The sequence below is a fragment of the Ctenopharyngodon idella genome, chromosome 18, assembly GCF_019924925.1.
Source record: "Ctenopharyngodon idella isolate HZGC_01 chromosome 18, HZGC01, whole genome shotgun sequence".
Lineage (NCBI taxonomy): Eukaryota > Metazoa > Chordata > Actinopteri > Cypriniformes > Xenocyprididae > Ctenopharyngodon > Ctenopharyngodon idella.
This window is the reverse complement of record NC_067237.1, coordinates 14,462,736-14,480,081: the sequence shown is the minus strand read 5'-3', so window position 1 is coordinate 14,480,081 and position 17,346 is coordinate 14,462,736. Positions and strand designations below refer to the sequence as shown.

At 37.8% G+C, this 17,346-nt stretch overlaps 2 protein-coding genes across 3 annotated transcripts; both read right to left on the bottom strand.

Annotated features, from left to right (window-relative positions):
* Positions 1 to 464: 464 nt before the first annotated feature.
* Positions 465 to 4,975, bottom strand: tm2d3 (TM2 domain containing 3). Its single transcript, XM_051869448.1, has 6 exons — positions 4,806 to 4,975; positions 4,104 to 4,199; positions 3,852 to 4,012; positions 1,378 to 1,552; positions 1,199 to 1,274; positions 465 to 991 (listed from the first exon to the last, which is right to left on the bottom strand). Exons 1-6 carry the CDS (start codon positions 4,912 to 4,914, stop codon positions 826 to 828), a joined length of 783 nt encoding a protein of 260 aa, XP_051725408.1. The 5' UTR covers positions 4,915 to 4,975; the 3' UTR covers positions 465 to 825.
* A 452-nt stretch (positions 4,976 to 5,427) lies between these two features.
* tars3 (threonyl-tRNA synthetase 3) lies at positions 5,428 to 17,125 on the bottom strand. 2 transcript variants are annotated; one of them, XM_051869445.1, is made up of 19 exons: positions 16,775 to 17,125; positions 15,417 to 15,506; positions 15,130 to 15,317; positions 14,901 to 15,024; positions 14,699 to 14,823; positions 14,503 to 14,620; positions 14,295 to 14,359; positions 14,136 to 14,214; positions 12,832 to 12,978; positions 12,264 to 12,362; positions 12,000 to 12,166; positions 11,423 to 11,585; positions 11,062 to 11,199; positions 10,907 to 10,984; positions 8,437 to 8,537; positions 8,255 to 8,359; positions 7,902 to 7,974; positions 5,907 to 6,021; positions 5,428 to 5,791 (listed from the first exon to the last, which is right to left on the bottom strand). In XM_051869445.1, the coding sequence occupies exons 1-19, from the start codon at positions 17,072 to 17,074 to the stop codon at positions 5,643 to 5,645; spliced, it is 2,424 nt and encodes an 807-aa protein (XP_051725405.1). In that variant the 5' UTR covers positions 17,075 to 17,125; the 3' UTR covers positions 5,428 to 5,642. The 2 variants fall into 2 exon arrangements, with proteins under 2 accessions (XP_051725405.1, XP_051725406.1); XM_051869446.1 differs by having other exon boundaries at positions 15,417 to 15,503; positions 16,775 to 17,124.
* Between the last annotated feature and the right edge of the window lie 221 nt (positions 17,126 to 17,346).

The window sequence follows — 17,346 nt, the reverse complement described above, 5'->3', positions numbered from 1 at the left end:
TCAATTGCGTTTGCAATAATTGAAGCTGTATTATATTTTTTGTATATATTTTAGTTGTTTTCACATGATTTTATATCATTTTATTCATTGGTTTGTTAAATACACACAGTATTAATGTTTTATTACTGTATTATGTTTAATCTCCAGTATCTCCAGTTAAAAACAAACCGCATACTGTACACTCAAGTGGACATCTGAAAATCTCTTTGAAAAATATGTGCAAAATCTTCTGCGAATCTTGTTTTTCATGCACTAAGAGCAAAATAAACACATCCTGACTATGGATATAATAATTCATGCATTAAAGGGTTAATTAGAAACACTTCATTTGCACAACATTTCAACGTAAAAAAAATTTTTTTTTGCAATTCTTGTACCCGATTCACATGCAGCGTCCGCCCTGCTGAATCTGTGAGGAATATTATTACACAGACATAAAAACAAAACACAGGTGAGAAGAATCATCAACCTGACAGTGGTTTATTCAGAAATAACAGTGAAATAAAATGTCTAAATCACATTCAGCACAGCGAATCACTCTCATATATACACATATATACACAAACACCGACACAGATGAGTTTAGATACATATTGTACATATATGACTCCACCATCTTCTGACCGAACCGTACAAGCGTCCTCGGCCCAGAGCAGTGTGTGTGTGTGTGTGTGTGTGTGTGTGTGTGATCACGAGCTGCTGAAGGCATGAACACACATTCAGAGCAGATGGGAATCTGCCGCAGTGGGAGTTTGGATGGCGACGCGTGCGAATCGGGTTGGAAATCTGGGATGGAGGAGTCACAGTAACACCGTCATGAATCCTTCAGATATACAGCGATCCGTCGGCCGGCCCCACGTACCCCACCCCGATCAGCAGCACGTCAATGAGGGTCCAGATGCCCAGACCGCCGAAGCTGAAGAGCTTCCCCAGACCTTCTCTCCACTGACCCAGATAGAAGCGGTCCGCACCGAAGCCGCCCAGAGTGATGCTGCACACACGGACATGTCAATCAAACCAAGAGAACAACAGCGGATTCAAACATGAAACCGTCCGGTTACATCACATCTGAACCGCCGAGAATCAAACCTCACCTCTTCTGTTTGTGCCCATGAAAGTTTATCAAAGTTTAACTGTCTATCATACTAACACAGATTCAATTGAATCAAAGGAATCAAGTGAGTGTGAAGTGAATCACCTGAGGGCCAGAGCCGTGGACCACTTATATCCTCCCGTCCAGTTACAGAACAGACGCTTCTGAAACACTCGCTTCCCTGTGACACACACGACAGCACATTCAACACACACATCGCAGAGTTCTGTCCTCATCATAAGTGTGAACAACACAAGACTGAAGAACGCAGGCGTGGAGCGTACCCAAGCAGTGCACGTGCTCCAGGACCTCGCAGGAGGCGTTGTAGCGTCTGCGAGGACACGACACCGTCAGGCAGCTGGTGGAGTTGGAGCAGCGGTACTGAGACGCGTCCAGCTGCCAGCAGAAGCGACAGGGGAACGTCAGCGTGAAGTTCTGCTGCGGCACGTTCCGCTCGTTCTGAAACACACAGAGGAACACCTGACGAGTCTCTGACTAATGAACGTGCCACAGACGAGGAAGATCATCACGCTCCGGCCAATCGTAATTATGACACAAGTCATAGAAAGTCTTATTTTGGTCATAATTTCAACTTTTTGTCATTTATAACTTAGTATAATTCATAATTTTAATATTTTGTTTCATATTTATAACAGTATGTGTCAATTTCAATATTTTGTCATTTATAACTCATAATTTCAACTTTTTGTCATATATAACTTAGTATGTCAATTTTAATATTTTGTGTCATATTGATAACTTAGTATATTTTATAATTTCACTATTTTGTCATTTATAACATCATTTCAATATTTTGTCATTATTTACAATTTTGTCATAATTTAAACTGTCATATTTACAACTAAGTATGTCATAATTTCAATATTTTATTTCATATTTATAACAGTATGTCAAAATTTCAATATTTTGTCATTTATAACTCATAATTTCAATATTTTGTCATATTTATCATTTTAGTATGTCATAATTTCACTATTTTGTCATATTTATATAGTCATAATTTCAACTTTTTGTCATATATAACTTAGTATGTCAATTTTAATATTTTGTGTCATATTGATAACTTAGTATATTTCATAATGTTACTATTTTGTCATTTATAACATCATTTCAATATTTTGTCATATTTACAATTTTGTCATAATGTAAACTTTGTCATATTTACAACTTAGTATGTCATAATTTCAATATTTTATTTCATATTTATAACAGTATGTCAAATTTTCAATATTTTGTCATTTATAACTCATAATTTTAATATTTTATGTCATATTTATAACTTAGTATGTCATAATTTCACTATTTTGTCATATTTATAATGTCATAATTTTAATATTTTGTCATTTATAACTGCCATAATTTCAACTTTGTCATTTATAACTTAGTATGTCATAATTTTAATATTTTGTCCTATTTATAACTGTTATAATTTCAAATTTTTGTCATATTTATAACTTATAATTTCAACCTTTATGTAATATTTAAAACTTAGTATGTCATAATTTCAATATTTTATCATATTTATAACTGACAATTTCAATTTTTTGTCATATTCATAACTTTGTATGTCATAATTTAAATATTTGTCATATTTATAACTTATAATTTCAACATTTATGTAGTATTTATAACTTAGTATGTCATAATTTCACTATTTTGTCATATTTATAACGTCATAATTTCAATATTTTGTCATATTTATAACTTAGTATGTCAATTTCACTATTTTTTCATATATATATATATATAGTCATAATTTCAACTTTTTGTCATATATAACTTAGTATGTCAATTTTAATATTTTGTGTCATATTGATAACTTAGTATATTTCATAATGTTACTATTTTGTCATTTATAACATCATTTCAATATTTTGTCATATTTACAATTTTGTCATAATGTAAACTTTGTCATATTTACAACTTAGTATGTCATAATTTCAATATTTTATTTCATATTTATAACAGTATGTCAAATTTTCAATATTTTGTCATTTATAACTCATAATTTCAACTTTTTGTCATTTATAACTCATAATTTTAATATTTTATGTCATATTTATAACTTAGTATGTCATAATTTCACTATTTTGTCATATTTATAATGTCATAATTTTAATATTTTGTCATATAATTGTCAAAATTTTAATATTTTGTCATTTATAACTGCCATAATTTCAACTTTGTCATTTATAACTTAGTATGTCATAATTTTAATATTTTGTCCTATTTATAACTGTTATAATTTCAAATTTTTGTCATATTTATAACTTATAATTTCAACCTTTATGTAATATTTATAACTTAGTATGTCATAATTTCAATATTTTATCATATTTATAACTGACAATTTCAATTTTTTGTCATATTCATAACTTTGTATGACATAATTTAAATATTTGTCATATTTATAACTTATAATTTCAACATTTATGTAATATTTATAACTTAGTATGTCATAATTTCACTATTTTGTCATATTTATAACCGTCATAATTTCAATATTTTAAGTCATATTTATTTTAATATACATCAAATTAACCTAAATGAAAATGAGAAATGTTTCATTGGCAACTAGCTGAAATTATTATTATTTTTTTTTAATATTTTATTTCAGTTAAAGTTTTTTTTTTTTTAAGTAACACAAGTTCACTATAATAACCCTGGCGATGTGTGATTTATGATGTTGTAAAATGACTGAATATTTCCGCAGAATTCACACGTCAGTGATTCTCACCACGCAGTGGACGCCTGCTCGTGTTCTGCAGCTGAAGTTGGCCGGTCGGCCGTAGCTGCAGTTGTGATGAAGCGCGCAGCTGACGCATCCGGCGGGGAGTTTGGAGCAGAGGCCACCGCTGGGACATCTGGACGTGTAGTTATCGCTGACCACTGGAGACGCTGGACACACACAAACACAACAGCTGTTTCTGCTGCTGGAGACTCACTGTCACACTACTGTCTGACGGCACGTGAAGTGTGTGAGTCTCACCTGAGGACGCGGTCAGGGCCGCCGGGCTGCTCATCACCGGGCTCTGCTGGGCCGTGTACAGAGGGTCCTGACCCACATGAGCCGAGCTCAGATACCCTGAGAGGAGGGAGAGAGAGAGACTGTCAGTCTGTCTGGAGGAGTTGTGTGTTTCAGGCATGTGCAAAAACCTTTCCAGGCCATGGACAAAACAATAAATAAAAAAAAATCCCCATTCAATATGCATTCAGTTGATGGACCCCATTGACTTCCATAGTATTTCTTTCCTACTATGGAAGTCAATGGGGTCCATTAACTGTTTGTTTACCCACATTCTTCAAAATATCGTCCTTTGTGTTCAGCAGAAGAAAGAAATTCATACAAGTTTGGAACAACATGAGGGTGAGTGAATGATGACAGAATTTTCATTTTTGGGTTGTCTTCTCTTTTATTGACAACAGATTTATAAACGATGTTCATTACGAATCTGAGAAGATAATTATGCATGAAGTACATGTATTTAAAAACAACAACTACATAGTGCCCTGGAACGCTCTGCTACTTATTTGTAAGTGTGACTACCATGTGTATATACCCCAGTATTTACATGATGCTCATGTAATTCAAACAATACCATGATATTACTAATGTACTGTACCAAAAACACGGTGCTTCCGGAACAACACCGCGCTAATAGAGTTACCAAGGCAGTGTTAGCGCTCTTACCGATCACACAGTTCGAGTAAATGTCCAGCAGCAGCAGAACCAGCATCATATACGAGCTCATGACGTTCCGTCCGCGTTCAAAAACCCATTTCAGTCCGTTCGCTGTCATCCCGAACGCTGCTTCTGCTGCCCGACGGACTCCACTACCGACTTCCGCTAACGTAAAAGTCCTAGTGCTACTTCAAAATAAAAGTCCGATTTCTGAGGGGAAAAATTTGCTTAATTTACTTGATCTTTTTAGGGAGAAGATTTAAGTTATTTATCTAATTTAATAACACGCCATTTAAACTTTTCGCAGAAAGATATATTCCTTTATTTTTTTAATGTAACCATGAGAAAGTGCTAAAATATAAGTTTATGTTTATTTTATTTTCAGTTATTGTTTATTTTATTTCAAGTAACAAAAACCTTTTAGTTTTAGTTTCAGTTAACTATAATAACCCTAGCAATGTGTGATTTATAATGGAGTAAAATGGCTGAAAGGGAATATTTAATTAATTTTTTAATTCACTAATTACAAAGATTCTGAATGCCTCAACACAGCAAACTACCATGGTGCATTCTGATAAGCTGATCGTAGGCGACTGTATATGTGTGACAGAGACAAACAAGAAACATGATGCTGAATCTTTGAGTCTTTATTCCAAACCTTCAGCACTTGAACACAAACAGCAAAACACTTTAACACCAAACCATCACATCGTTTCACACGGCCAGCGAACAAAGCCGCTCGTTCACAGAACATCCTCCAGTGCCATCTCTCAGAGTAAACAGTACAGTATTCCTCCTTCATATGACTGATTTCCCATCTCAGACGATAAAGACTCTCTCAGCGGCTCAGAAGTCTTCCTCAGCGCTGCGGCACCTGGACTGTCTGAGGAGCGTCAGTCTGGCCATCACCTCCTCCAGCGGCAGCTCTCCGTGCACTTTGTTGTCTCTCGTGCGCACGTTCACGCTGTTAGTGACACGCTCCTTCTCGCCCACCACTGCAAAGACAAACAGAGACAAACACGCCGGACAGCTGGCGTATCAGCGCACGCGTTCACACGAGAGTGTGGGTAAACTCATTCACACTGAGCGCAGACGCCGGTCATTTCTTACCCAGGATGAAGTTGTACTGCGACAGCTGTGCGTTACGAATTTTCTTGTTCAGAAGGCAACTGGAATCCAAATCAGCATCGGCCATAAAACCGGCTTCAACGAACCGTTTACAGACCTGGAGTGAGAGGAAGATCAACTTTAGTAGAAGAAGATTATTGATTATTGGACTCTAAGGCTGCTATAAAATCAAAGCCAAATGTTGTGTTCCAAATTTGAAGTTGATATCACAAAAATTGAGTCGCTTAAAGTTTTTAAAGTACTATTTCCATAGTAACGCAATGTCCATTTTCAAAACAGTTTTCATAGAGTGAATTTTGATTGTTTAAGCTTTTGAATGACGCCTAATTTATGATGATTACTAAAATATGTGATAGGGACGAAAGGCAATAAAAACACCAAGTGACACTGACAGTTCACAGGCTATATGATTACAAAGATTAACCGATTATCTTGTAATCGTAGTTTATTTCTCACGATTCTGAGGGTTTTTTCACAATCGCGAGTTTATAACTTGCAATTCTGACTTTCTCGCAATCGTACTTTATTTCTCGTAATTCTGACTTTTTTCTCGCAATTCTGACTTCATAAATGCAAGTTTATATTTTGCAATTCTAACTTTTTCTCGCAATCGTCAGTTTATATTCCGCAATTCTGACTTTTTTCTCGTAAACGCAAGTTTACATCTCGCAACTCTGATTTTTCTCGGAGTTTATCTCGCAATTTTAACTTTTCTCACAATAGCGAGTTTTATCTTGCAATTCTGGCTTTTATTTTCACCCAATTTATTTCTCAAAATTCTGACTTTTTTCTCGCAATCAGTTTATATTTCAAAATTCTGACTTTTTCTCGCAATTCCGACTTTTTTCTCGTAAACAAGTTTACATCTTACAACTGATTTTTTTCTAGTAAATGCGAGATTATCTCGCAATTCTGACTTTTTTCTCGTAAACGCAAGTTTACATCTTGCAACTCTGATTTTTCTCTGATTTTATCTTGCAATTCTGGCTTTTTTTCACACAATTGTAGTTTATTTCTCAAAATTCTGACTTTTTTCTCGCAATTCTGACTTCATAAATACAAGTTTATATTTTGCAATTCTAACTTTTTCTTGCAATCGGCAGTTAATATTTCGCAATTCTGACTTTTTTCTCGTAAATGCAAGTTTACATCTCACAACAGATTTTTTTCTAGTAAATGCGAGTTTATATTTTGCTATTCTAACTTTTTCTCGCAATCGCAAGTTTATATCTCGCAATTCTGGCTTTTTTTTGCTATCGTAGTTTATATTTTGCAGTTATGACTTTTTTCTCGTAAACGCAAGTTTACATCTTGCAACTCTGATTTTTCTCTGATTTTATCTTGCAATTCTGGCTTTTTTTCACCCAATTGTAGTTTATTTCTCAAAATTCTGACTTTTTTCTCGCAATTTTCTTTGCAATTCTAACTTTCTCACAACCGGCAGTTAATGTTTTGCAATTCTGACTTTTTTCTCGTAAATGCAAGTTTACATCTTGCAACTCTGATTTTTCTCTCATAAACCCAAGTTTATATTTCGCAATTCTGACTTCATAAATGCAAGTTTATATTTTGCAATTCTAATTTTTTCTCGCAATCGGCTGTTAATATTTCGCATTTCTGACTTTTTTCTCGTAAACTTAAGTTTACATCTCACAACAGATTTTTTTCTAGTAAACGCGAGTTTATATTTTGCTATTCTAACTTTTTCTTGCAATCGCAAGTTTATATCTCGCAATTCTGGCTTTTTTTGGCAATCGTAGTTTATATTTTGCAATTATGACTTTTTCTCTTAATTGCAAGTTTATATCGCAATTCTGATTTTTTCGCAATAGCAAGCTTATTTCTCGCAAATGTTTACAGAAGTTTATATCTCGCAATTATACGTTTTTTTCTCATAATCGCACTCATGAATCGTTTATAATAAGAGCAGGAACATTCTCTGTTCTTCAGTAAGTGATGACAGAGCCGATGTTGTACCTGTTTGGCGTATTCTTCGAGAGTTGGGTTAACCGGCACCAGCATCACCTGACGTGGAGACAACCACAGCGGCCTGAGGAAACACAGACGCAACGAGAACAAGATTTAGAAGACCTCAATCATGTGAAGTCAAGTTTTATGAGACTACAGTTATTCATAGTACAATCACTTTTCTGACATCATCCAAAATGTGAAGCAGCTTTGCAAAGAAACAGCTGTAATGCCACTGAATGTAGATTACCACTGTAACCAAAATGATCTTAACAGCTTTTATTTATTATGATTTATTTATTTTTAATAGTTTTAGCTAACAATAACAACACTGATTAAAATGATTCAGAACAGTTTCTCACCATTTCCCGGCGTAGTTCTCCGTGAGGATGGCGATCATTCGCTCCACGGAGCCCAGAATGGCGCGGTGAATGATCACCGGTCGGGCCTTGTCATCTCCATCTTTCCTGCAACGGTTCAGACAGTTAAAACACAGATTGTAAAGCCGTCTGAGCGTTTACAGCGAGTGCGGAGCTGTTCTCACCCCACATATGTGAGATTGAAGCGGACGGGTAACTGGAAGTCCAGCTGAATCGTGGCGCACTGGTGATAACGGCCGATGGCGTCTTTAATCTTGATGTCAATCTGGAGCAGAAGAGTTCAGAGAAATTATTATTTCTGCTGGGAAACGTCTGGATATGGAAGCTTGTTTCCGCCATGGAAAATAAACAAAAAAAAATAAAATAAAAAAGGTTATTGCTTTTTTCTCACAATTGCAATTTTATATCTCGCAATTCAGATTTTTTTTCACAATCGTAGTTTATTTCTCACAATTATGACTTTTTCCGCAATCGTAGTTTATTTTTTCGCAAACATAGTTTATTTCTCTCAATTATGACTTTCTCGTATATCGCAAGTTTATTTCACGTAATTATAATTTTTTCGCAATCACAAGTTTATTTCTCACAATTCTGAATTTTTTCGCAATCGTAGTTTATTTTTTTTCACAATCGTAGTTTATTTCTCTCAATTATGACTTTCTCATATATTGCAAGTTTATTTCTCTCAATTCTGAAGTTTTTCCGCAATCATAGTTTATTTTTTCACAATCGTAGTTTATTTACTATGTTTTACTTGTTTCCGCCATGGAAAATAAACAAACAAAAAAAATAAATAAAAAAAGGTTATTGCTTTTTTCTCACAATTGCAATTTTATATCTCGCAATTCTGATGTTTTTCACAATCGTAGTTTATTTCTCTCAATTATGATTTTCTCGCAATCGCAAGTTTATTTCTCGCAATTCAGAATTTTTCGCAATCATAGTTTATTTTTTCACAATCTTAGTTTTTTTCACAATCGTAGTTTATTTCTCTCAATTATGACTTTTTCTCGTACGTCGCAAGTTTATTTCTCACAATTCTGAAAGTTTTCACAATCATAGTTTATTTTGCAATTGTAGTTTATTTTTTTGCAATCATAGTTTATTTCTCTTGTCATGAGAAATGGAGTGTTCTCTTCCAAACAATTTGATAAAGATTAAGAAAAGATATAATAAAAAGCAGAAAATTGTTGATCTTGGAGAATCTCTAGGGGCCATGAAGTTTACATAAGGTGACATACAAAAACACACATGCTGTGCGCTCAAGTGTAGTGTATACCACATCCTGTGAAGATGACGTATGTTGCATTATGTGTGTGGGTGAACATGGGTTCTGGAGAACAGAAGCATTGTTGTGTGTAACTGCCAAAAATGAAGACAGTTAGGAAACAAATGTCTAGCAAGGTAGAAATCTGATAAAAATGTACAATAAAAAAATGTGTGTATTGCTAAAGCCATTGACGCAAACAGGAAATGCATTGATGCAAGTAAAAAAGACGATAGACGCAAGTAACAGCAATTGACGCATGCAGGTAATACGCTAATGCAAGTATAAGCAACATGTGCATAAATGAAGAGATAACGTGCGTCAAAATGAATTTAAAAACTTGGGCCCTTAGAGCTCTCTGGTGTGTAGAAGATCTGTTGAAGAAAGAGCTTACAAGCAAGCAGCAAGCGGAAGCCATCTCCAGACCACAACCCTCAGAACATCAGAGAAGACACCTGATTTTCTTAGAGAGAACATATACTGAGTAGAGAAGAGGGTAACCTTTAAAATATAATTATTTATCTGGCCCATGGAACTTCCAGCTTAGCTGGCATAGAGAGATGTATTTAGCTTTTGCTTCTGCAAGAAATAATAAAATGAGAATGAGGACTGCCCTCAAACTCTGACAGTGTTGTCTCAGTCTATTTATTGTTGTAGAGTGAGAATCCTTCATCAGAAGTTGACTGTCTGAAAAAGATAGATTTTTATAAAGATATCCCAACGGACTTTATAAAGTCAATCAAGGTTGCCAATCAGTCGCAACAGAGTGGGCCGTGGGAGTGCATTAGCAGGCACAGCTGTCCTCTGAAGAGCCAGCTGTGGTGCACTGAACGGAAGGATAACCCACCCCACCCAGGTAGGCTTGGTTGATATCTGAACCTGTAGGCCTAGGAGGTACGGCAGTGATCAGAGTAGACCGTGAGATAATATGATCTAAGAAGAAAATATCATACGCCTACCTGACTCCTCCTGAATCTATAAAGGTAAACCTTTTACAGGAGTTGAGTAGAGGAAGTGGCTCGTGACCAAAATAGTGTTATGTGGTCGCGGTAGAAACCACCCAGAGGGTGACGCAGCACACTCAATTCTGACTTTTCTCACAATTGCAAGTTTGTATCTCACTATTCTGACTTTATAACTTGCAAAAAGTCAGAGTTGTGTGATATTAACTCGCAATTGCGAGAAAATGTCAAAATTGTGAGTTTATTTTTTTTCTCAGAATTGCAAGTTTATATCTCACAATTTTGAGAAAGTGAGAATTGCAAAATAAAACATCACAATGACAGTTTTTATGTTTTGTTTTTTTGTCCTGTGGTGGAAACAAGCTTTCATAGGTTAAGGTGATTTACGAACACAGGAGTTCTGACCTTCGGTCCGTAAAAAGCCCCGTCTCCTGGATTCAGCTTCCACGGCTCTCCGAACTCATTCAGGCTGTTCTCCAGTTGCTATAAAATAAAACCTGTTAATACTGAAGAAAAACACCCCAAATCTCAAAGACAGCAGATAAATGGCATTCTGGAACCTTCTCAGCTTGATTCCACACGGCAACATCTCCCAGAAACTTCTCCGGACGCGTGGAGAGATACAGCTGGAAGGAGAAGCCGAAGACATCGTAGACGCAGCGCAAGAAATCCAGACAGCCCTTCATCTCAGACTCGATCTGAAACAACATGAACAAACAATCTCTAAATGATCTGTTGATGAGTGCTGGTGGAGTAAAGCGAGCGTCAGAAAGTTGCACACTTTATGTAAATGACAGATAAAGTTCAATTGTGAGTCGAAGGCTGTGAGGTCTTTCCTAAATCATGAGCTTCTGTGGAGCACACTGAAAAAATGATTAATAATGCATGACACCCAACACAGGCCGAAACGCCTCGCTGCACCTGATCAATAGTGCAGAATATATGAGCGTCGTCCTGCTGGAAGCGCCGGACCCTCGTCAGACCCGTCAGCGTTCCCGAGAGCTCGTTACGGTGCAACACGCCGAAGTCGGCCAGTCTGAGAGGAAGTTCACGCCAGGAGCGCGGCCGATGACTGAACATCAGACTGACGGAGGAAGGAAACGGGAGATAATTATAGATTAAATGCATGTGCAGAGAGAAAATGTTTTTCTTAATTAGATTTTTTGTCTTGTTTCCAGTCCAAATATCTAAAAATTCTTGTTTTCAGAAAAAATAAGTCAAAATTAAGTGAGTTTTTGCTTAAAACAAGCAAAATAATCTGACAATAGGGTCAGGAAAATCATCTTGTTTTCAGTTTGAATTGAGTTGATTTTTCTGACTCCATCGGCAGATATTTGTTCTTGTTTTAAGCACAAACTCACTTCTTTTTGACGCATTATTCAGTAAACAAGACTTAATATCTTCAGCCATTTTGTTTCTCCAGTGAATGTATCTTGATTTAACAATGTTTAGATATTTCTGCTGGAACACAGACAGTGTTTGCGGTGTCAGTGTTCACCAGTGTCCAGGGCAGTTCATGGGCTTCAGAGCGAAGACGTCCTGCTCCACAGGGAAGGAGAACATGTTTTCACTGTAATGCTGCCAGTGACCCGACGTCTCCCACAGTTTGCTGTTATAGATGTTTGGAGACGCCACCTCCTGAAAGCCGCGTCGGCAGTATTCCTCCTGCACACACACACACACACACACACACACACGATGAATGTTAGTGTGTTATTGAGGGCTGAACCGTGGTTTGTTTTGCGCTCTTACTCAGACGTACCCTGATGAACTCGGTCAGTGTGTTGTAGATAAAAGCGCCTCGCGGCAGAAAGAAGCAGCTTCCTGGACTCAGATCGTGGAAGAAGAAAAGTTCTTGATCCTGTAAATCACACCAGATCTTAACAACCTCCTTCATTCACACATGAGGAGGAAGTGACATCGTCCCTCCGCAGGAGGTGAAGAGACACGTCTGATCTGACAAACTGGCCCCAGCGACAGTATAAAAATATACAAGATAACCCACTGTATGTCATGTGACACGGCCGACATGTGCAGCGCTGAGGTTTAACGAGGCAAGAGAGCTCGAGTAATGAGGATAAAAAACATTTGTGTGAAATTATGAACCGAGCAGAACAAGACGGACACTGACTGCTCCTTACAGATTCACTCACGGTCATTAAGAAAAATTAAAAATGAAGAAAGAACACATGGAAAAATCCTTTCGAGATGAAAAATGCCAAATCTATATATAAATTATAGAAATATAACTTGAAATCTTAAATAAATATTTTAGCTAATGAAAAAGTGAGAGATCAGTAAATCAGCTCCGATGTTCTCTCATACTGCACCTTCCCGATCTTGCGATGGTCTCTGTTTTTAGCTTCCTCCTGGAAACGTTCCCATTCCTTCAGCATTTTGCTGTCAGGAAAAGAGATTCCATAGATCCGCTGAAGGGTCTCCATATCAGAGCGGCCTTCCCAGTACGTGGAGGAATTCTACACAACAGACACATATTCAGTTCAGTTTAATTCCATTCCATTCAATTTAATTCCATTCGATTCAAGTAAATTCAATTCAATTCAATTCTATTCTGTTCAGCTCCATTCTGTTTTGTTCAATTCAATTATGTTCCATTCAGTTCCATTCCATTCAAATCCATTCAATTCATTTCTGTTCAGCTCTATCGTGTTCAATTCTGTTTCATTCAATTGAATTCTGTTCTGTTCAATTAAATTTAATCCTGTTCAATTCAATTCCATTCAACTTAATTCAATTAAATTTAGTTGTTCATTTCCAATTAATTTAACTCAATTAAGTTACATTCTGTTCCGTTCAATTTAATTATATTCTGTTCAAATTAATTCCATTTAATTAAGTTATATTCTGTTCTGTTCTATTAAATTCATTCAATTCAATTTAATTCTGACTCCATTCAATTTAATTTAATTCTGTTCTGTCCGATTACATTACATTTAATTTAAGTCTATTCAATTCAAATTAATTCCATTCCATTCAATTCAAATCCATTCAACTCAATTAAGTTCTGTTCAGTTCCATTCAATTCAATTCTGTTTCGTTCAATTCGATTGAATCATGTTCCATTCAATTGAATTCTATTCCATTCAATTAAATTCAATTTAATTTTGTTCCATTTCATTTAATTAAATTCAATTTTTTGTTCCGTTCAATTCCAATTAATTCAATTCCATTCAATTCTGTTCAATTCAATTCAATTAATTTCAAATAAATTCTCTTCTGTTAAATTCTGTTCTGTTTGATTAAAATCTGTTCTGTTCTGTTCAATTTAATTCAATTTAATTCTGTTCCATTAAATTCAATTTAATTCTGTTCCATTAAATTCAATTCTGTTAAATTCAGTTAAATTGAATTCTGTTCTGTTCAACTAAATGTAATTCTTAATTACATTCCATTTAATTTAATTCCATTCAGTTCTATTAAATTTAATTCCATTCAATTCAGTTCACTTCACTTCACTTCGAGACCATCTGCCATCTCACTGGACCGGATGTCACACTGTAAAGCTCTTGTAGAACTGCAGCTGTGGATCTTCAGTGTTTTAGATGAATCACAGCGCTGATAGAAACTAAATTCCACACGTTGTTTCAGATCATATCAAAAGCTGTTTGAGTACCTTATAGATCTTCAGCGCTTTGATCTTGCCCGTGTGTCGTACATGCGGCCCGCGACACAGATCGATCAGAGGACCGCACCTGCCACAGGAAGAGGCTAAATTCATGACGGAACGAGGCTTTACAGCAGCCGTATGGAGAAACATCACTTCCTGTGTTACCTGTAGACCGTCGTGGTCGGCGTGGAAACCTTCTCGTTCAGGATGCGACACTTGAACTTGTTGTACTAGAAAAAGAGGAAACACTTTACGGTAAGGGCTCATTTGTTAACATTAGTTAATGCATTAACTAACAGTGAGCAATACCTTGTTAATGTTAGTTAATGTGGGGTCCATGTGATGAAGTATGAACTACTGAAGTAAATCTCACCTTGAACATCTGCAGCAGTGTTTCCTTACTGATCTCCAGTCTCTCAAACGGCTGCTTGTCCTTCATGATTCCTCTGCAGATGAGCTCCAGATCACTGAACTCTGTGCTCGACACTCCTCTGTGAACAACAACACACGCTGATCGCTACAGAAGCTCTGAAGAGATGAAGATCAGCTCTGAAACACCTTCAACTCACTTCTGTCCGTCCAGGAACATGTCGTAGTAGAAGCCGTTCTCGATGGGCGGCCCGTAGCAGAGACACCCGCCATAGAAACGCTCCATGGCCTCTCCGAGGATGTGAGCGCTGGAGTGCCAGTACACCTGAGACAGAAAACAACTAATGAGTGTGTGTGTGTGTATATATATATATATTCAGATATATTCAGGAGTCAACTCACGGCCTGAGCGTCCTCATGGTCGAAGCGCAGCAGCTCCAGACTGCAGTCGGCCTCCAGCGGTCGGTCCAGATCCCACAGTTCTCCGTTCACACGCGCGATCACACAGTTATCCGCAAGACCCTGACTGCATCAGCACAAACCAACAACATGAACACAGTCATGAAATGAACAACAACAACAGACGAGCAAACGCACATGTTTAACCTCCCAGAATGCAGCAGCTCCTCACCTGATGGCACAGGCCAGCTGATACGGGCTGCTGACCCAGGCTGTGGCCTTCAGCGTCTGTCCATCCGGGAGCTGAACGCTGATGGAGTGAGCGCTCGCCGCCCGCTCGGCCAGAAGAGCATCGCTCTCCTTCCTCAGCCGCTCATACAGCTCCAGACGATCAGAGACGAAACCAGGCCACGGCTTCAGCTGCTCCAGTGCATGAGAGAAAGAGTTCAGAGTTCAGAGTGACAGCAGCTGTGAGATACTGAGAGACATCTGTGACGCTGATGAAACCTCTTACTGCACCTCTCCTGCTGTCTCGACCTTCACTTTCTCCTTCTTCTTGTTCTTCTCTTGAACATCTGATGCACTGGATCGAGATGGTGCAGCATTCTGCTGAAATACACAAAAACATGTTTAGATAGATAGATAGGACATGTTACGGATGGATAGACAGAACATATGACGGATGGATGGATGGACAGAACATATGACGGATGGATGGATGGATGGACAGAACATATGACGGATGGATGGATGGATGGATGGATGGAAAGAACATATGATGGATGGATGGATGGACAGAACATATGACGGATGGATGGATGGATGGATGGATGGATGGACAGAACATATGACGGATGGATGGATGGATGGATGGAAAGAACATATGATGGATGGATGGATGGATGGATGGATGGACAGAACATATGATGGATGGACGGATGGATGGATGGATGGACAGAAAATATGATGGATGGATGGATGGATGGACAGAACATATGATGGATGGATGGATGGATGGACAGAACATATGACGGATGGACGGATGGATGGATGGATGGACAGAAAATATGATGGATGGATGGATGGATGGACAGAACATATGATGGATGGATGGAACATATGATGGATGGATGGATGGACAGAAAATATGATGGATGGACGGATGGATGGACAGAAAATATGATGGATGGACGGATGGATGGACAGAAAATATGATGGATGGATGGAACATATGATGGATGGATGGATGGATGGATAGAACATACAGTATGATGGATGTATAGATAGATAGAACATGGATGGATGGATGGATGGATAGAACATATGATGGATGGATGGATGGATAGAACATATGATGGATGGATGGATGGACAGAACATTTAATGGATAGATAGATAGAACATGGATGGATGGATGGATGGAACATTTGATGGATAGATGGATAGATAGAACATACAGTATGATGGATGTATAGATAGATAGAACATGCATGAATGGATGGATGGATGGAACATTTGATGGATGGATGGATAGATAGAACATGGATGGATGGATGGATGGATGGATGGACAGAACATATGATGATGGATGGATGGATGGATGGACAGAACATATGATGATGGATGGATGGAACATATGATGGAAGGATGGATAGATAGATAGATAGATAGATAGATAGATAGATAGAACGAACATGGATGGATGGATAGATGGAACATTTGATGGATGGATGGATGGATGGATCATATGATAGATAGATAGATAGATAGATAAATGATAGATATTGTATGTTGTTATGGATCTGTCTGGTCCAGGATCATCTGTTATTGTTATTGTTTTCTCTCTCTCAGCTGCAGGTCTGTTTTGGACTCACGCACCTTTGGACGGATCTTCTCCTTTGGTTCTTCAGTCTTGTTCTGGTTCTGGTTCTTCTGGGTCTTTGTCCTCTGCTTCTGCTCCTCCAGCTCCTGCTCGGTTCGGAGGCTCCGGCGGAGGTGCAGCAGTCGGTACTTCAGCTTCTCGTTCTCGGTGCGCAGCGCGTCCAGGCTCGGGCCGCTGGCCAGGGTGCTGAAGTCGAATCCGCCCGTCAGTCCGTCCTGCAGGCGGCGGATCTCTCGACTCAACGCCTCGATCTGCTCCTCCTGAACGGACAAACGTGCAGCCATGCGCTCCGCCATCTTTCCGCCTCACAGCTGACGGGATGCGAACCGATACACGCGGAATGTGACTGGATATGAGTTCAGGGAGAGACACGAACTGATCCTTCCACTAGGAGGCGCTCAGTGGCCCAGACTGCAGAGTCCTCCATTGAGATGCGTGTAAATCTCACGATTTTTTTATTTTATTTAATATTTTTGATGGAAAGGCTAAATGTAATTGTTTGGAAAAATGTTTTTAGGATAAAACATGTTCACAGAAATCTAATTTAAGTGAGATAAAACAAATACAT